This window comes from Accipiter gentilis, chromosome 5 (assembly GCF_929443795.1).
Source record: "Accipiter gentilis chromosome 5, bAccGen1.1, whole genome shotgun sequence".
In the NCBI taxonomy this organism is placed as follows: domain Eukaryota; kingdom Metazoa; phylum Chordata; class Aves; order Accipitriformes; family Accipitridae; genus Astur; species Astur gentilis.
The window spans coordinates 10,180,110-10,198,171 of record NC_064884.1 but is presented as its reverse complement, the minus strand read 5'-3'; the positions used below and the strand labels follow the sequence as shown (position 1 = coordinate 10,198,171).

The window sequence follows — 18,062 nt, the reverse complement described above, 5'->3', positions numbered from 1 at the left end:
CCTTGCACAACAGTTTTAGAAAGGAGGAAACGTAGTGGGCTTACATACATGATCCAGATGCTGAACATACACCCTTGCTACCGACCAAAACGCTGCCCAGCTTTTGCCTCTTCCAGCACATGCATCATGACAGACCTTACCTTACCCAATGCTCTCAAGCTCACTCTGGTGGAAACTTAACTGAGAGAGAGCATTCGGTAAGCTTTCTCAGCTGTAACTTCGCTGTTTCTGGACTCTCAGCACAGGGCACATGCTGGCACAAGAATACACACATCATCTTGGCACGATCTGGAGTAACTCAGCCCCAAAACTGAGTGATCAGTGATCAGTGTCACAGCCGGTAAAAGCACCGAGATGACTTCCTGCCAGCCCTACACTGTTCTCCTTAGAGAGGGAAATCCATGAGGGCAGGGTAGGTGTGTTGGCTATAAACCATTGATCTGAAAACTTTTTTCCTTGCCCATTTAAAAACTATTTTAGAAGTATAATGGAAATCTGCTCGAGATACTGCTGTCAAGTAATATTTCAGTTATCTTCTAGGAACATATACTGTCAGCAGACTAAAACTGCATGTGCCTGCACTAAAGATCTTATTTGCAAGGTAGGCATGCTACCAAAAATGGACCTCTGGCCTGGTGTTGTCTATCAAGAGGCAGGCAGATGCACCGAGTCTTTGTCACTGAAAAGGAAACGACGCCGACACCACACAGAGCTCAATACAGGCATGTGGGAGTCCAGAGGTCTAGCTAATATTAACAACTCTGCCACAAAAAATGCAGACTGTAGCTCACTACTATCATACTTTAGCATCCTTAGAAGCAAAACAGCAAGTCAGTAAGAATGGTCAACAAAATAAATATATTCAGATGAACCCTACAGCGTTAAAAAAAAAAGTCCTGGAAAGCAGCCCAGGCTGGGGGAGGAAATGAGTTGAAGGGGGATAAGGGGAGGAAGGACACTGATATTAGTACAGTTCCAAGCAATCAAACCGAGGTAATACTTGTGTTTGGACAAAGTTATGGCAGTAGAATAACTGTTAGTGTTGCAGTGGCTGCTGAAGGCTCCCAAGTGAGAAGCAGTGGTTCACTTTTTCATTCTTTTGGCAGTTGAACTCCTCCCTTGAAGCTGGACCTTGTTCCTTTTGTCTTTTTGAAGTTGGTAATTTATACCTTGATGATGATGATGACTGTAGAATGTGTCATACACAAGTCAAACAGGAAGTGCAAGACAAGATTTTAATCATTAAAAGTTTATCGATAACCTCTTATATACACATAGTTATACACAAAGTGGTTCATGAGTCCCTCATTGTCTAGAATTCTGCTGGTGAGGTTGGCCGGCTGAAAGCCGCTCTCTGCCTTTGTCATCTCACAGACGGGATGTTAACATGGAAAACGCCAGCGGGGTTGTTGACAGGTATGGCTTGCTTCGTGGGCTTTAGCTGGGCACTGAAAGGAGCCCATACTCATCTGCTGTATCCAAAATCTTACAGATGACCGGAGACTCCACCTTTAACATAACAGATCAAAACATTAAAGATGATTAAACCATTGATTAACTTTTACAAGAGATTGCAACAGAGATCGTGAGATTAATGACAACAGGTTGCAAGAGGCACAGCACTCAAACATCACTTTGTAAAATTAGTAAGCGCTTTCTATTTCTGGGTGTGACCTCTATACACATTAACAATGTGTAACTACTGTAATTAATAATGCCCCTCCTTTCTCTGAGCAATGGCAATGGCACAAAAAGCGGCACTTGTTTAGCAGCTATGTATATGGGCTGAAGTACACCACAGAAATCTCTTGTAAAGAGTCACTGGAAGGAAGGGGCCATTTTAAACATGCACCTGGAGACATCCTCTGCAAGGTCACACCTGCTCTTAGGTAATTCGAGTACGTTTGTACATACCCCAAGGATGTATTGGCAAGAATGAGGCTCTAACATGTATATGGTCACAGCATGAGGGGAATCAGATTCTTTGCATCTGAAAACAGACGAGAAGTTTTGTAGTGTTTAGCATGTAATAAGCACAAAACTAAAACGCCAATTTCCCTAGTATCTATAGCATTTTTACTAAGCTAACAGTCACTGCTTTCTGGGCTTTATGAGGACAACAGAGGCTTTCCCCTCTGACATAGGGAGCAGAGACAAAACACCAGTTTACTGAAAAAGTTAACTTACTTCAATTTCACAGTCACCTGCCTGGGCTTGTCTGTTAAGTCACAAACATCTCCATTTCCATAGAAATGAGACACCATCCTGCCACAAAAGATCGGAATGAAAAAGTTTGGAAATATTAAACACAATTCTTAAGCACACAGCTAACTTGTGTGATGCAATATCTCATCATTCTTCAAATATGTAACTCCAGTATACAAAAAGAAGTAACATGCTGTATTTCAGTTACTGCAGAAGCAAACAGTTGTTCAATATTGGAAGATTTTTCTCTGCATCACATCCAAAGCATTGAATTACCTTTTCTGATGTTACCTGTTGACTGGGGGGGGGGAATAAATTAATCTATACACACTGCTCTTGACAGTTTATTGTATCTATTTGTAAGCTGAATATTCATGCGCTCCAGAAGTGGGCCTTGCCATTTATTCTTCCCTATCACCAATTCAGGAACAGATAGCTGGAGTAGTAATCGTGGCGAGGGTAACCGTACCGGACTGTCTGGGTGCCGTCCTCCCTAAGATAGTAGGTTCTTGCAGCATTCTTCCTGGACCATTCAATGTGTTCCTCCTTGCTCCAGGTACCCACAACCACAGAAGTCTTGCCACTTTCCTTATCCTAAAAAAGGAAAAGCTGATAATTACACCTTGTATTATACAATTAGCAGTGAGGATATTTTGTGTAAAACGTCATTTCTAGAGCAAGTCTGCTGCTGTCAACACAACATGTTCTTGTGTTTGGGACGAACTATGACAGATCTTGTATTAGGGTCAACAGTCAAGTTGATGGTCTCTTCAGAACAGCCACCCAGGCTGTGTGAGCCAATAAAAGTGTTTCAATGACCAGAAGAGCATTCCCACAAAAAAACCCTGACATTTTTTCAGCTTTGCTTGTAACTGTGCTCTACCCAACACAGTACCTACATCCCTCTGCATGAACTTAGGCAGCAGACAGAGGATTTCTTTTCTGAAATCCAACTTCTTAAACCCAAGAGTTTGATCAGCCAAGAAAAGGATGCTGCTTTTTTCAAATTGTAGACAGATTCTCTAACCCTCTTTTCCCCCACAGCCATCTAGTGGCAGAACATAAAACTATTTAAACATACCTCATGATACTGATGAACATATTTGCCATAGCAGAATTCGTACTTCCACCAACCAACACCCTACGGAGAGGTATAATCTCAGCGTTAAAACCAAACAAAACCCGCAAACCAACCACATCCATTTCCCTCCAGACTCTAAACCACTGGCTATTTTAGCTGTAAAACTCCATGCCTATTAATTAGAAGTATTAATTCAAGGTTTGCACTGAGAGACAATCTCTTATTAGACATCATAAGCAAGGGATGGAGCAAATGAGTTTAAGCAAAGACTCTTGGAAGAGCCATATGGGACTAATTTCCTTAAAATATTTGTATATCTCCTCTTCATCTTTTAAAGACATACTTTCCTCTTTCAAAGACAGGGAAAACTTGAGATGCCTTTTTTCTGCTGGCTGTTCTCTTACCAAGTTTTATCAGATTTTTTTTTTCTTCTCATTAATAAAATTAGCACTGAACAATTCTCATGATCTACTTTCATTTCACTGTCTGCTCAAATAAACTGAGTTTCAACAGAAAGGTTAAAGATACCTTTCTGGCATAGACTTCAGTATATAAACCTTCCCTATATCAACACTGGGAAAGGCCATTATTATGTGTGTAAGAAGGCAACTATCAGAATTCACAGAAAAACTAAACAAATACTAAACCAGTATGTGCAATTAAGGAGTAGCTATTTGATTATACATAGCTTTATTTCTCACCCCATGGAAGCAGTAGGAACCACTAAGAAATTCCTTTATAAGTTGGTCATCTGTCAATTTGGAGATGTGGGTTGTTCCCACAGTTAACAGTTGATGGCTTCCAACAGCAACAGGCTTATGAATGGAAGAAAACTTCTCTTCTTTTGTTGAATGCATTTCTTCCTGAAATTAAAAGTATACGCAAATACACCCCTTTAGATTTTATACGGCTTTGCAAGGGACGTATAAATTATACAGTTACTTAATACTAAGTGAAGTAGGCTGTGTGAAAAAGTAGGAAAGCATTTTGTCATTGTTTTCACTGTCTCCAGCATATCTGGAAAAAAAAATAAAATCAAAAAAGTCAAAAACTTTTGCATTTGTAAAAGTCTAAATGTTTACATGCTTGTAAACTGTAGGTTACAAAGGCTACTAAAGTTTTAAATTAGTAGCCCAAACTTACTTGCTTTGTTTTCCTTCCAAATAAGGTAAGTTACAATTATTTCAACAAGCTTAAAGACCATTTGAAAGACTGACATGATCTTACAAAGTTGGGGAAGAGAACTTATTCCACAGAACTAAAAGTTGTATGTGTTACAATATGGAAAATAAATACTCTCCTATTTAAAATTAAACAAATCCTACCTCCTTAACCCTTCTAAAAGGCATCTTCATCATTTCTTGCTGTTTCTCCAGCTGTTCCAGATTATGGGGTTTAAGCGGGGATCCTGGCAGAGACTGGCAAAAGATGTCATTCACAGGGGAAGCCCTGAACCTGTCCAAACAAGTCAGCAATGCATCACTTATTACGCCTTAAAGACAAGACATACTTTTTTTATTGCTGTAAGTTTCTGGCTGAGCTGGGCTGAGGCATGTATTTTTCTTTTCTTGTACTTGCACCGTCTCAGCCAAAGCTAGACTGTTCTTAGAATTGATGTAAATATGCTTTTGGCCCAGCATAGTCTCACTGGCCTAATGCTACCAGACAACTGGCAATGCAGTCTAACCCCTCTTCGTCAAAAGGACAAAGCTGCATATTAAAAGGCAAACTGCATTGTATGTGTACCATGAATGTAGTGTCAAGGCTCCCCAAAACTCTCTCAGAAGCTAGGAAATGGCAAAGGTTAAACTTGATAGATGCAGTTCCCGTATAATTAAAATAATACATTCTTATATTATCTGACATGTATGGCCTTTCATACTGCATATATATATACCCATTATTCCTCTCTCACTCTCTTCATGAGCTACGTCTGCAACAAGCAGCTTATTTCAGTTAAGAAAAAGCAAAAAGATGAAGCGGAGTAAAAACGGCTTTCTCCTTAGTTTACACAAATGAAGGCCTCATTAAAACACCAAATAAGCCATAACAAAACAGTAAAGGAAAGCAAACATCAAAGTGCAAATTGTACTGACAAATTAAGCATTTGTTCAATTTTCATTGCTTATCTCATTGAAAAGGTCCTTTTTAGAGAAAGCTTGTTTACAAAACAAATATGCAGATACTGCTTCAGAGGCAAGGTAGCTTTTTGTGATGTCCTCTTCCTAGGAAGTCTGCTATACAGCAGTAGCTGTATAATGATCACCACTGTAGGTAAAAGAATCTGAAAACATTTCCTAAATAGTAACTGCACTCGAGATGAAATAAGACCTGTACCAAAGAAGCCTAGTTTTATCTGAATTTTATTTAAACAATATTAAGCTTAATAGTTACAGCAAACAAATATTACTTTTCACTGCCTTCCTCCCTCCTGCCCCCCAATTCTCACCAAGTAAAAAAAAAAAAAAGTCGAATTATACCCAAATAAGAACAACAACTAGAATTAATGGATATACTTTTGCTAAGGTAATGCAAGTGCATTATTGGATAAGATAATGGGTGTAGAGGAAAAGCGCTGGTGGCTGAAGTACTGCTCAGTGCTGTTTCAGAACACGTGACAGGAAAAGTGCACTTAAAGTGAGGTTTGTTTGTTGTTACCTCTGCTGACCCCGAGCAGCAGCGTTTCCAGCCTGCCATCTCCACTTACCTTTATTCACTAAGATGAGGTAAGTGGGAGGATAAAGATCTTGGATGTTTGTTTTTAAGTATTTCCTGCTAGTGGCCAGGAAGCCTTCCATGCCCTCCCTTTGGAAGGAGGTAGCAGCTCAAGATTTTATTCTTATCAAACAGGACAACTAGCAGTACTGCGTTCAGCTCTGGGGCCCCCAACATAAGGAGGACATGGACCTGCTCAAGTGGGTCCGGAGGAGGCCGCAAGGATGATCAGGAGGCTGGAGCACCTACCCTATGAGGGAAGACAGGCTGAAAGAGTTGGGGTTGCTCAGCCCAGAGAAAAGAAGGTTCCAGGAAGACCTTATAGTGGCCTTCCAGTACTGAAGGGGGGCCTACAGGAAAGATGGAGAGGGACTCTTTATCAGGGAATATAGCGATAGGATGAGAGGTAACAATTTTGAACTGAAATAGGGTAGATTTAGATTAGGTATTAGGAAGAAGTTCTTCCCTGTGAGGGTGGTGAGACACTGGAACAGGTTGCCCAGAGAAGTTGTGGATGCCCCATCCCTGAAGTGTTCCAGGCCAGGTTGGATGGGGCTGGGAGCAACCTGCTCTAATGGAAGGTGTCCCTGCCCATGGCAGGCGGGTTGGAACTACATGATCTTTAAGGTCCCTTCCAACCCAAACCATTCTACGATTCTATTATTTCCGTGTGCACTTTCTATTTTTCTACTGATACAGAGGCCTAAAAGACTCATAAACAGGTAACAGTACAAAAGACAACAGATAACATAGTATTACCAAACCCATCTACATGAGAAAATGTATAACTGATACTAAATATTTAACAATAGCATACCTTATTTACTCCAACTGGCACGTGTTTATAAAATGCATAATTGAGGATTTTGTCCTTTAGACTTCGTTGCTTATTTCAGAACAGTGATTAAATACTCACTTGTTCTGACATTTGTGTCCATGAGAAATTCAGAAATCCTGTCCATTATTTCTCCCTTCATTTGTATGTCATATTCACTTTGCAATTCTGTTTACACTCCTTGAAAGGTCAAAAATCTGTACTATTGAGACCAAGGGTATCTCTTAGATGCATGGTACAATTAAGGGAGGGGTGGGGGGAAGAATCCTAAACTTGATTTTTGGAAAATAACACTGAAATTGTGAATTCTTCATATTAAAATGACTTGTACAGCTGAAGGTAAGGCAATAAAGCAGAACAGAGACAGATGGGAGCTCTCTAAGTTGGGAGTACTGCTAAAATAAATGTTAAGGTTATGGCTGAAGACCATACTTTTGCTTTCTGAAATTACAGAAGTTGATGTCTATGCAGGCATATAATGCACATACACAATCTGCAGTCTTTGAATACCATGAAAATGATCTGCCAAGACCTTGAAATCATTAAGAGACAGGGCATTCTTCATCTGCCTGCAGCCTTAATGCCCTAGTTTGTGTTTCTCCAGAATGACAGGGCTAGAAATTTACCTGCTGAAAATAAAGTTATACTTCCCATCTGGGATCAGTCACCAGAGACTTACAAAATGCAAACTTAGCATGAAAACTTAAGACTTGGCAAAACCACACTTGCCGAAGTAAGTACATACAAGTGTTACACCTCTGTACCAGATACCACAGCTGGATATATGACTTATGTAAACACATACGTGCCTGGAAATTGATGAAAATTTGAAGTGATAATATTAGCCAAAATTTATGTACCGTACCTATATTTAGGATGGTTGCATAACAGAGGTGTCAATATAACCACTTCATATTCACAGGTTGTAACTTCTGCTACTGAAAGAATCTCATGTTTAGCTTCTGGATGACAGATGTACATCACCGTACTTGATCTGGGTAAGTTCTGTCTCAAGCTACAAGGTGTGCCGTTTCCCATTTCTACAGGATAGTATGGGGTCATCTGCCCTTCTATATTTTTTGTAGGTATCTAGGTGAAAGAAAGTAGAAGTTAAGAATCACAGTAAAGCTCCTTCGACTCTTCTAAGTAGAAAATATTATTACACTTGCAGAGCCAGCATTACTGGATTGAAACCAGTCCCTGTGTAGTTACTTGGTGTTTCTGCAACATCCAAACACGTTCTGATTTATTACCTCCAGCACAGTGCTGCACAAATGCACCAAGCCACTCAAGGTCTGACTGCAAAAGCAGCTGATTTCTCTGTGCAGGCTGCCTGAGGTTTCAGTTCTATGAAAGCTGGCCAGCTGGGTGCAATGTTTTGGAAGAGCACAGAGCCAGCTGTGTTCACCCTGTAGTCTAGAAGACAGGGACATGTGAGTAGCTCTGCCAGACTCAGCTCAGGTCTGGCAAGGCACGTTACCTTCACCGTGACGAATCTGAAAACACCCCTGCAAAGTCATCCTGGTACCTGCACTGCACCCCTCGGCATACTGAGCCCGGGTTGCTCCTTACCCAGAGTATCCCATACCATCTGTTACTGTGGCTAACAAAGTTAATGACATATACAAAGTAAATCCCACTTCTGTACACACTTCAAGTAAGCTCTTTTCAGACTTGTTCCTTCATATGTTTCATCCAGCTTTCACTTTAAGAAATTCATTCCCCAAACCGGTAAAAGTGCCTCTGCTGGCTCCTATCTTGGAAGCAGCTGAAGTTTCTGGGTACCAAAAGCCCTGTTCATGCAAAAGCCATGCTGGAACCCACAAACTAGACTTTTTTCTACCCGTGTTGCTTGAGCTAGTAAAAGGTTTTCAGTGCACAACCAGGACACAGGCTCTGTGCTAAAAGGTGGTGGTGCCTTCTGTGGTCAGGACACTAACCCGAGGACCTGAGACCCTTCTATAAATCACCTACTTAGTTTTCAAACCATGTTACCCTGTCACAGGCCACTGACTCTCTCCTCCTGAAACTGTTCCATTTTGAATGAAGCAATGAGACATTCATGAGGTTAAAGAATGAACGTGCCAGCAGCTTAATTGCTCGGGCACTCCTTGGCTTCCAGTCACTTATCTGCTCTGTACTTCAATATTCAGTCAAAGGCAGAAAATGAAAATATATTCTGGTGGTGTACAAAAGAACTGACAAAAAGGGTACCAGTGCCTCCCCTTTCTATCTTTCTGAATAAAACAACGATTTTTCCTTAAAAATTGAAAAAATTATGCCTACACGTTTCCTTGAAGGTAACCATTCAAGAAATCTAAATGGAGACAGCTGTTGCTTGCACACAACTGAAAGGCACCCCAGTAGGACTGAAGATAAATCTCTAGTCACAGCACTTTTAAGCACCACCCAGCTGTGTTATGTATTCTTTCCCTTTCGTGACTAGACATTCCATGCAAATTGCAAGTCTAAATTCTTTATGGACTGAAACCAAGACAGTGTATGTACATCATAAATACTGTCAAAAAAAAAAGTCAGTAAAAGACTTAACTTCCTCTGAAATAAAGTTGTTTTTTTTAAAAAAAAAAAAAAAAAAAAAGGAAGAGGCATAACTGCCACTGCCATTAGAACAGGCCACACCCTGACTTCGGTCTGCCCCCCAATTACCTCCAAAATGCTTATCAGGCACGTATATTTTCTGAGATCCACTGCAGAAGAACCACTCTGTGCTATGTAAATTGGCATTACAAAGAACACATAGACAAAAATTTCATTTCAGAATGAAAAGGAAGGGCAACTGGAAATAAGGTAGGCACATGTCTGTCCACAGGTCAAATCTGCTATTGCTAATTCCAAACTCCAACGTGCTTCAGGTACTTCCATTGTTTTGCTATAAAGTTAGCAACTCAGAATTGAGTTTCAGGGCCCAAAAAAATGGAAAAGTTTTCTACTGGAAAAGGGAAGCACAGAGTTTTATGGGATGGGTCATCAAGTCAGCTAAGAAATTGTTTGGGGATTTTGTGCTGTAGGATCTTGTTAAGCATTTCTCCCTACCCAAAATGCACCAAAATGTCATTAAGGCAATTGGGATCTCTGATGAAGCTGGAAAAATAACTGTCGCTAGACCATAATGTGACTTTGTGGTTATGTGTATTGTCTTCATAGAAGAAGAGTATCATCTCCTTTAAGTTTAAGATTAACATAACTTTAATGTAAATAAGTAGAAGGGCAAGAAATTTGACTAGCTAGACTAAATAAGCTTTCTAAGCTGGGACTGATAATCAATAGTGAGAAGAGTGCAGCTCAGGAACAGAGTTTCATTTTTTGATGCTCATTTTGGCAGGGAATTAATTACATAATCTCATCATATATAAATTGCCTCCACTATTGACGGCAAAAGTTAAAATAGATGTTTTTCACTTGCCTCTTTTGCACTCTCTTTTGGATTTTCCTTCTCTTCTTGATCTAGGGAATAATTAAGAATGAGGTAAGCATAAAGTCTGTGAACTGGAAATAAAATGAAATTATAAACAGAGAAGTTTGTATGTGTTGTGTATTTGCTAGTACTTTGTGTATACACTGCCAAGAGTCAATTTCATGAACTTGCAGGTGCAAAAGAGGAAAGAAAGGAAATAAACAGTGACCTGGGGTCCAGAGCAAACAGAACAAAATATGAGTTAGCATAGTCTTAAAATAATTGTGAGTTTGTAGGACAGGCCAAATCCAGCCCTAGCACCACAGGAAGGGCAGTCAGGGCAGAAGAACATGTCACTACTGCTGTTCTGCGAGGGGTAGCTGACTACTCTTTTCAAAGTGAGTGAATTACAGGCTGGGGCAGTAAACAGGCAAGTACTTTAGCCCACCCACTAGCCAGCCTCAGAGGATACACTTGTAGGAAGAAGTGAGGCCAGACTGTATGCCATACTTATGATCATGTGAGTAAATATCCTTACGGAGCAGGGGCTGCAAGCTGTCACCAGTGAGAGCCATCCTTAGCCTTCCAGACTGCTTCAGGAGATAGTTTGGACTCCATTCAGAATTAGGTGAGCAGAAGGCCACTCTCCTTTGCTGTCACCCATTCAGCTATTCCAAGTTTACTGTATCACACTTGTGGATTCAGCTCACAATGGTTTGAGAAACCATCTACGTAATTTTTTTAAAGAGAAGTAGCGTGAACTGCTGTATAGGAAGCAGAGAAAGGATACAGTCTGCCACTTAAGTGGAAAGGACAGAGGGTGAACATCCTAAAAGACTCAGATACGATGACTTGAAGTATCATCATACAACTTCAGCATCTAACCCCACAAAACAATTGGTAACTCAAATTAAACATTTTGTTTTCTGCACAGCAGCACCTAGGGAGAATTAGGCATCTCTGCACAGGATTAATGACAGCACAAACAAGCACTGTAACTCACTAAGAAAGAAATGCCAAACAATGCAGTTTCTGAAGCCGTGTTTCTTTTCAGGGCTAAGGTACCTTACTGAAGGCTGCAGTAGGGATTCAAAGGAATGGGATTAATAACGCTAAAACCCCTCCAAGACTGAGGTGTTCAAGTTAACCACTTCTAGGAAGAGAAAAATGGTGGTGCCCACCTTTTACATACTAGCACAGAATTGAAAAAAACCACAAAACCAAAACAACTAGATTATGTTTTTTCTACTGTTCCTTTCAACTCTGATGAATGAACACTTAGTCTGTGGATTTTTTGATTTCTTTGGACTGATATACTGCCAAAGTGCTCACCCAAGGAAGATTTGGGCAGGTACAACCACAGAATTTCCAGCATGTACAATAATTGATGGGCCAAAAACCTGAAGTGCTCAGAAAATAAGTTATTCTAAATTGAGTTTGGGGCTCAGCTACCTAATTTCCACCACAGTCGCACTTTAGGCACTTCACTATTTCTGAAGATATGCACCAGGATCCCTAAAAAAGACTCTCAAACAGTTCCAAGGATCAACTCTACCTGCAAAGGCTGTGTTTGGGTTTGCAGACTGTTTTATTACAGAATAGCAGAGCCCAAGATGTGCTACACACTCTGCCCTCTGCTCACTGCTTAAAAGACACTTCTCCCCACCCAGAAAGAGAATGGCAACAGCCTACATTATCAAACTCTGGTCTGGCATATATTGCTTCTATTTCTTGTACTATGTATTTTCTTTCCCTGACACACTAATTAATTATTGCAGATTAGTTACTCTAATCATTTAGACAGCATGGCAAAATTGACAAGATGGATGCAATGTAAGGTGCTGAAAAAGAATTCACTGAAAACAATACATCTTGTAAAAAACAAAGTAATCTCAAAATTCTATTCTGTTGCACTGGGAATCAGTTCTCTACAGTATATTTCTCAGATAGTAATAATTAAAACCCAAAGAATTAAATTAGCATCAGCAAAATAATGTAAGACAAACCTGGTTCTGATAACGGGTTCTTTATCATCATATTCCCCAGATAGTATTCTTGGATGTTTATTTTCTACAATCAAAAGAAGTTAAAACAAATTTCAGTTACCTTTTTGCATACCTTTTCAAGTGTACAGGAATTCAAGTCTTCTAGAGGAGTTAAGCATGAACATGCCAGTGGGAAAGGGGGTTGAGACTACTAAATTGTAAGAAGCCTACCTGTCCCGTTTCCTTCTCCTCGTGATATTGACGGATGTGTTTTCCATGGCAGACCTCATAAGTCCAGTAAGATTCAATCTTAAAAAATAATTTAAAAAAAGATTTATTTTTAGACACATTTCACACCACCCCCCCTCCAAAAAAAACCCATTCCCCCAAAATTTTGGCCTTTGCAGCAATGAAACGCAGCCCAAGCAGGTGGGCTTGGGCACCCTCAAAAACAATAGCACAGTGAATGGTCTCACTCTTCCCCAAGGATTTTGATGACGTTCCAAATAAAAACACCAGACAAAGTCTCCTTAACTTTCACACAGATTAAACAAAGGAAAAAAAATTAAATAAAAAGTAAAGACTAAATCTGCCCCCAAACCACTGGGGCTAAGCTGTAGTGACTCAGCACAGACTGGTTTTGACCACTGCTGTAGACACAAGCTGTTTACCAACTGTGGTTGACCTACTCTGCCTTCCTCAAGGACTTGAGTGGGATGTTGTGTAGGTATAATATTTGGCCACTTTCGCTGCCTCTGGGTCTCAGTACCAGCTGGTTTGGTATTAGGCTTGTTCTTGTAATGCAAGAAAGACATGAGTCTTTGAACTGGGACAACAGTTGATGAAAAACTGGAAAACTTTCAGAATATCTACAAGCACGTTTGGTTTGGTCTTCTAACACTTTCTGAGAAATGCTTTTCATTAGACTGTTACACATTATGGCTTGACTCCTGGAAGTAAATATTTTAAATCCACATAAGTAAATATAAATAAATATTTTTAAATTGCTACTATAGCAACCCAATTTATTTGAATCCTAACATCTTCAATTATACAGAATTTTATCAGCAATGTTAAGATATAGTCATAAAGTTGTAGAGACCTTATTTTGGACTGAATTAGTACCTGAAGTCTGAGACATATTTATCCGAACAGACTAAACCTTGAAATTGACTGGATTGTAAACTTTTGATTAGCATTTAAATTATCAACACAGATGTAACATACTCTATATGAACAGCTACTTTGCTTAAAAAGAGGTTCCAGCAATTCTCCTGGAGTAGGACCTTTATAGTCCTTTTCTTCTTCCTAGAACAGAAGGATATTTCATTACATTAAAATTAATGGTAGCTTGGTTAGTTAATATTCATTTGTGGCACTAAAAAACAAAATAAGTTTTATCGCAAAATTAAAAGGTACAAGACCTCATTAATTCCCGCCCTGAAGGACCTGTGTGGCAATTAGAAAGAAAAAATTGGTAAGAAGGGGCAAATAGAAGTCACAAATAAAGTAGTCAAAACAGAAGAGTTTTGTGGTTTAAAAAACACACATGTGGCAAAGGAGTAGGAGCTTTCAACTTGCTCATATCCAGAGTGGCAGCTTGGGATGTGAACAGGAAAACAGCATCAACAATCTTTTCATTTGTTAGTCAATGCTGATGCCATACTGATGAAGTATAATTGGAACATTACCCAGCTGTCATGGTTTAACCACAGCCAGCAACTAAGCACCACAGAGCTGCTCACTCACTGCCCCCTGCCACCCAGTGGCATGGGGGAGAGAATTGGGGAAAAACAAGTAAAACTCACGGGTTGAGATAAGAACAGTTTAGTAGAACAGAAAGGAAGAAACTAATAATGATGATAGTAACAATAATAAATTGACAATAATAATAATGATAATAAAAGGATTGGAATATACAAGCGATGCACAATGCAACTGCTCACCACCTGCCGAATGACGCCCAGTTAATTCCTGAGCAGCGATCCCTCCCAGCCCACTCCCCCCAGTTTACATACTGTGCATGACATCACATGGTATAGAATACCCCTTTGGCCAGTTTGGGTCAGCTGCCCTGGCTGTGTCCCCTCCCAACTTCTTGTGCCCCTCCAGCCTTCCTGCTGGCTGGGCATGAGAAGCTGAAAAATCCTTGACTTGGTCTAAACACTACTGAGCAACAACTAAAAACATCAGTGTGTTACCAACATTCTTCTCATACTGAACTCAAAACATAGCACTGTACCAGCTACTAGAAGGAAAATTAACTCCATCCCAGCTGAAATCAGGACACCAGCTTTAACGTAATTTTAAAAAAAGAAAATGGATCAAAAAAGCATAGGCAATACTGCGGAAGTTTACTTCTGCATAATTTTTGCTCTATAAATGTGCATGCTATTGAAGAGATTTCCACACAAAGTTCTTCAGTACTAAAGATTTCTCACCTGGACTGAAGCACTCTGTACTGTCAGTCACTCAAAGGACGAGGGCTATGTCAAAATGGAGGTCCCTACCACAGGAGTACAGCTTGCCTATGCAAGTTCTCACTATGTGAAAAAATGAACTGATGGAGGAACAAATGACCAGTGATAAACCTCACCAAAGGCTTCCTCAATCTACCTTCTCTTGTACAAATACATGTATTTATACACTTTTTAAAAAAAAATTTAAATGCCAAATTGTGCATTCAGATTTCCAATTGAGGAAGTGATGACAGAGAATAAAAATTACTGATGGTAGAAGCACTACTGGGATAGTATTTTCAGATAGTGATCATGACCGCAGTGTTAACAACTTTCATAGCTGTTTACTGACCTAGAATTTGACAATGTTACTTAAAATACAAGAATTTCCCAATCAATGATAGACCTAGCAATAAAGAGAACATTGGAGCAATTGTTTGTTGCCAAATAAGGACTTCAAGACTGTTCAGACTGGCCCCACTTCGTACAGAGCTAGTACATTATACAAGGTGAAGGCATCTATCATAAACTGTGAAACTGTGAAGCAGTCTGTAGATGATTTTCCTTTTACAGGAAAAAAAAAAAGACTTTATTTTGGGGCAAAAAAAAAAAGGAACTGAAAAGATGCTGAAAAGACTTACCTACAGTTTATAATTACGAAAAAGACTTGACTGAACTTACCTCATTGCCACTTGCTATCAGTGGAAGTATACATTTATATTTTTCCTTATCCACGGTGGTCATTATAATGTAGTTATCCTCTTTGTACAGGACACCAGTTGTTGGCTAAGAAAACAACCAACCTATGGATTAGTCCAGTGGTTTTTTTAACGTTACTTGTTAGAAATGTTCCCGAATTCACGAGTGGTACATTTACTTCCTAGGGCAGGTGTATGTTCTGGATCTCGAGTACATCACAAGACCGGGCTTTGGCACTTAAGCTTGCTAGAATTTGCTTGCCTTCTCCTTTGCTTCGACCCTTCTACCTCCAGCCACATCCCCACTCTCCTCTGCGCTCATCTTACTCCTGCTTACGTACTTCTAACCCTTACGAAAGGCCTTTACTAAAGAATCCCTCCCCCCCACCCCACCCCAAACCATTCCATTTTGCAACCGGCCGTTCCCACGTTGATTTTTAGGACAGATTTCCCAGCTGCCAGACTCAGGCCACGGCCTACCCCTCACCCTCCGGCCTGGCCCGCGCCTACCTACCGACTGCTTGCCACCCCAGGGTGACGGGCAAGGCAGGCACCAGCCAGGCTGTGCTGGGAGCACCCCAAACCGAAACACCCTTTCTGGGACGTGGGGGCTTCCAAAATAACCGCCGGGCGGGGGGGGGGGGGGGGGGGGGGAGCTCTGGGCGCTGGGCTGCCTATGAACGGGTAGAGCCGTCCAGCTCCTGCGGCGAGGGGGACTGCAAAGGAAGAGCGAGAGTCCCCTCACACCTCACACCCCACCCGCGCCCCCGCCCCGGTACCGACCAGACTGAACTCGGTGCCGGGCCAGTTCACCCTGAAGGGGATGTCGTCGCTGAGCTGAGGGAGAGCGCGGCCGCCCTCCACCGCTACCGCCGCCGCCGCCGCCGCCAAGAGAGCGCAGAGCAGCGCCCGCGGCGCGGCCGGGGCGGGGGCCCGGTGCCGGCACCCCCTCATGCCGGCCGGCGGCTCGGGGGAGGGCGGGCGGGCAGCGCCGCCGCCACGTCTGCTTCCGGCGGGGCGGAGCGGGGCGCGACCCATCAACATCCGGGGCAGCCGCCGGCGGCGGGAAGGCGAGCGGGCGGGCGGGCAGGCAGGCGGGCGGGCGGTGAGTGAGGGAGGGAGGGAGCGAGCGACCGAGCGAGCGGTGGGCGGGCGCAGCCGCCGTTTCTGTGTGGAAACTCCCGCCCCATCCCGTCCCGTTAAAGCGGGGGTGTGGCGGCGGGCTCGTTAACGGCTGCGGTGGAGGCGGAGAGGGCTTCAACGGTCCCCGCCGCCCTGCGGGTGTTGTCCGTTGGCGCCCAGCTGGCTGAGAAGCCCCTCGGAGGGTAACGGCTGCAGTCGCGCTAGTTCTGTAACGGGTTTATAAACGGCCGTAGCGTGGGCTTTTCGGGAAATTCCTGCTTCTGCTGTAGCTCCTCCGGACCTAAGGCCCTGGAATTCACCTCAAAAAAAGAGGCCCTGCCCTGACGCAGTGCTGCAGCAAAGCCAGCACCCGCTCTTGCAGGCCTGCCGCTGCTGGTCAGCGCGGCAGAGATGGGCTGGAGGGCTCGGCGGGACCCGTGATCGTCACCGTGGGGTTTTTACATCGGCAGAGTGTGTGGGGCTGACGTTCCTCTGTGGCTAGGTTGTGTTGTTTTCCTCTTTTTTTTTTTTTTTTTTTTGCACAAGTTTTTACTGATCGAGTATTGCCAGCAAGACTTCTGTGGCATAGAAGAAGTCTGGAAGACAAAAAAAAGTAAGCAACACCATTTAATATTGCAGTAAATATAATGAAGCACTTGCTTTTTATCTCCAATTAAAACTGTACTATAAGTTGAGATGCAGCTGGGATGAAGTGGAGACTCTGGAGGAGGGAGAAAAGTGGGGGAGTTTACCATCTGCTTTGGAATTGGTGATGGGGTGATGTTTGGAGATAGCGGTAATGTTTCGGTAGCGTATGGTGATTCTTAATAAACCCTGATGAGCAGAGTGGGCACTGAAATGTTTAGTGAGGGAAGTACATGAAGGCAAAGGAAGCAGGTGATAACCAGGAAAAATTCAGGTGGTTTGGTTTAAGGTGTTTTGTTTCAGGCCATTCTTTATCACTCTTTTGCCAGTAGAGCAATGCGTGTGCCTGCATTTCCACGTTTACGTTGGACAAAACTGGCTGAGTCCAAAGTGTTTAAGTATAGGGTTTGAAATCCCTTGGTTGACTCTTGCCCAGATCAGAAGGACAATTTCCAGATGGGGATAATATAGTTGAGAACTTAAAACAATAAATGGCTGCATCAAGTCTAGTCAATACTTTTGAGCTTTGCTACCTTAATTTTCTTGCTTAAGGGTGTAATTTTTTTTTTTTCTGTTAAACTGGTACCAAAATAGATATAGCTGTACTGAGAGAAGAATTCTTCCAGCTCAAGTACATGCACAATGAGAGGAAAGTGTCAGGAGAATACCTGCAGAGAAGAGACCTAAGCTGCAAAAGACCAGAGAGATGCAGGCAAGACATTTGTTTGAGACAAAGGAGGGCAACAATTAAAGGGAAGCTACTTGAATAAAAAGCTAGAGGAGCAGGGAAATTAATCTAAGAATGCTGAGGGAGTGTGAAGTTGGAATCAAAGTGAGTATATAGTCAATGTCCAGCTTTTGCAGAAGACTGTTAAGAGAAGCCTAATTACTTGAAAAACGGT

The 18,062-nt window shown here is 41.9% G+C and overlaps 2 protein-coding genes across 2 annotated transcripts in view; one reads left to right on the top strand and one right to left on the bottom strand.

Annotated features, from left to right (window-relative positions):
• Positions 1–1,221: 1,221 nt before the first annotated feature.
• On the bottom strand, positions 1,222–16,399 carry ERLEC1 (endoplasmic reticulum lectin 1). The gene is made up of 14 exons (XM_049800359.1): positions 16,177–16,399; positions 15,377–15,481; positions 13,464–13,544; positions 12,468–12,545; positions 12,258–12,321; positions 10,261–10,301; positions 7,702–7,925; positions 4,612–4,741; positions 3,988–4,149; positions 3,287–3,346; positions 2,675–2,799; positions 2,188–2,265; positions 1,915–1,990; positions 1,222–1,509 (listed from the first exon to the last, which is right to left on the bottom strand). The coding sequence occupies exons 1-14, from the start codon at positions 16,345–16,347 to the stop codon at positions 1,438–1,440; spliced, it is 1,467 nt and encodes a 488-aa protein (XP_049656316.1). The 5' UTR covers positions 16,348–16,399; the 3' UTR covers positions 1,222–1,437.
• Positions 16,400–16,511: 112 nt separating this feature from the next.
• The window catches only part of ASB3 (ankyrin repeat and SOCS box containing 3), a 31,719-nt gene continuing 30,168 nt past the window's right edge, over positions 16,512–18,062 (top strand). Inside the window, exon 1 of the mRNA XM_049799437.1 lies at positions 16,512–17,128. The gene's annotated coding sequence lies outside the window, so the exon portion shown is untranslated. The remainder of the gene's footprint in view (positions 17,129–18,062) is intronic.

Coding starts and splice junctions, on each gene's coding strand:
- ERLEC1 (XM_049800359.1), bottom strand. CDS start 16,347: ATGAGGGGGTGCCGGCACCGGGCCCCCGCCCCGGCCGCGCCGCGGGCG. Junction 15,482..16,176: donor CCGGCACCGAGTTCAGTCTG/GTCGGTACCGGG, acceptor TTGTTTTCTTAG/CCAACAACTGGTGTCCTGTA. Junction 13,545..15,376: donor TGATAGCAAGTGGCAATGAG/GTAAGTTCAGTC, acceptor CTTCTGTTCTAG/GAAGAAGAAAAGGACTATAA.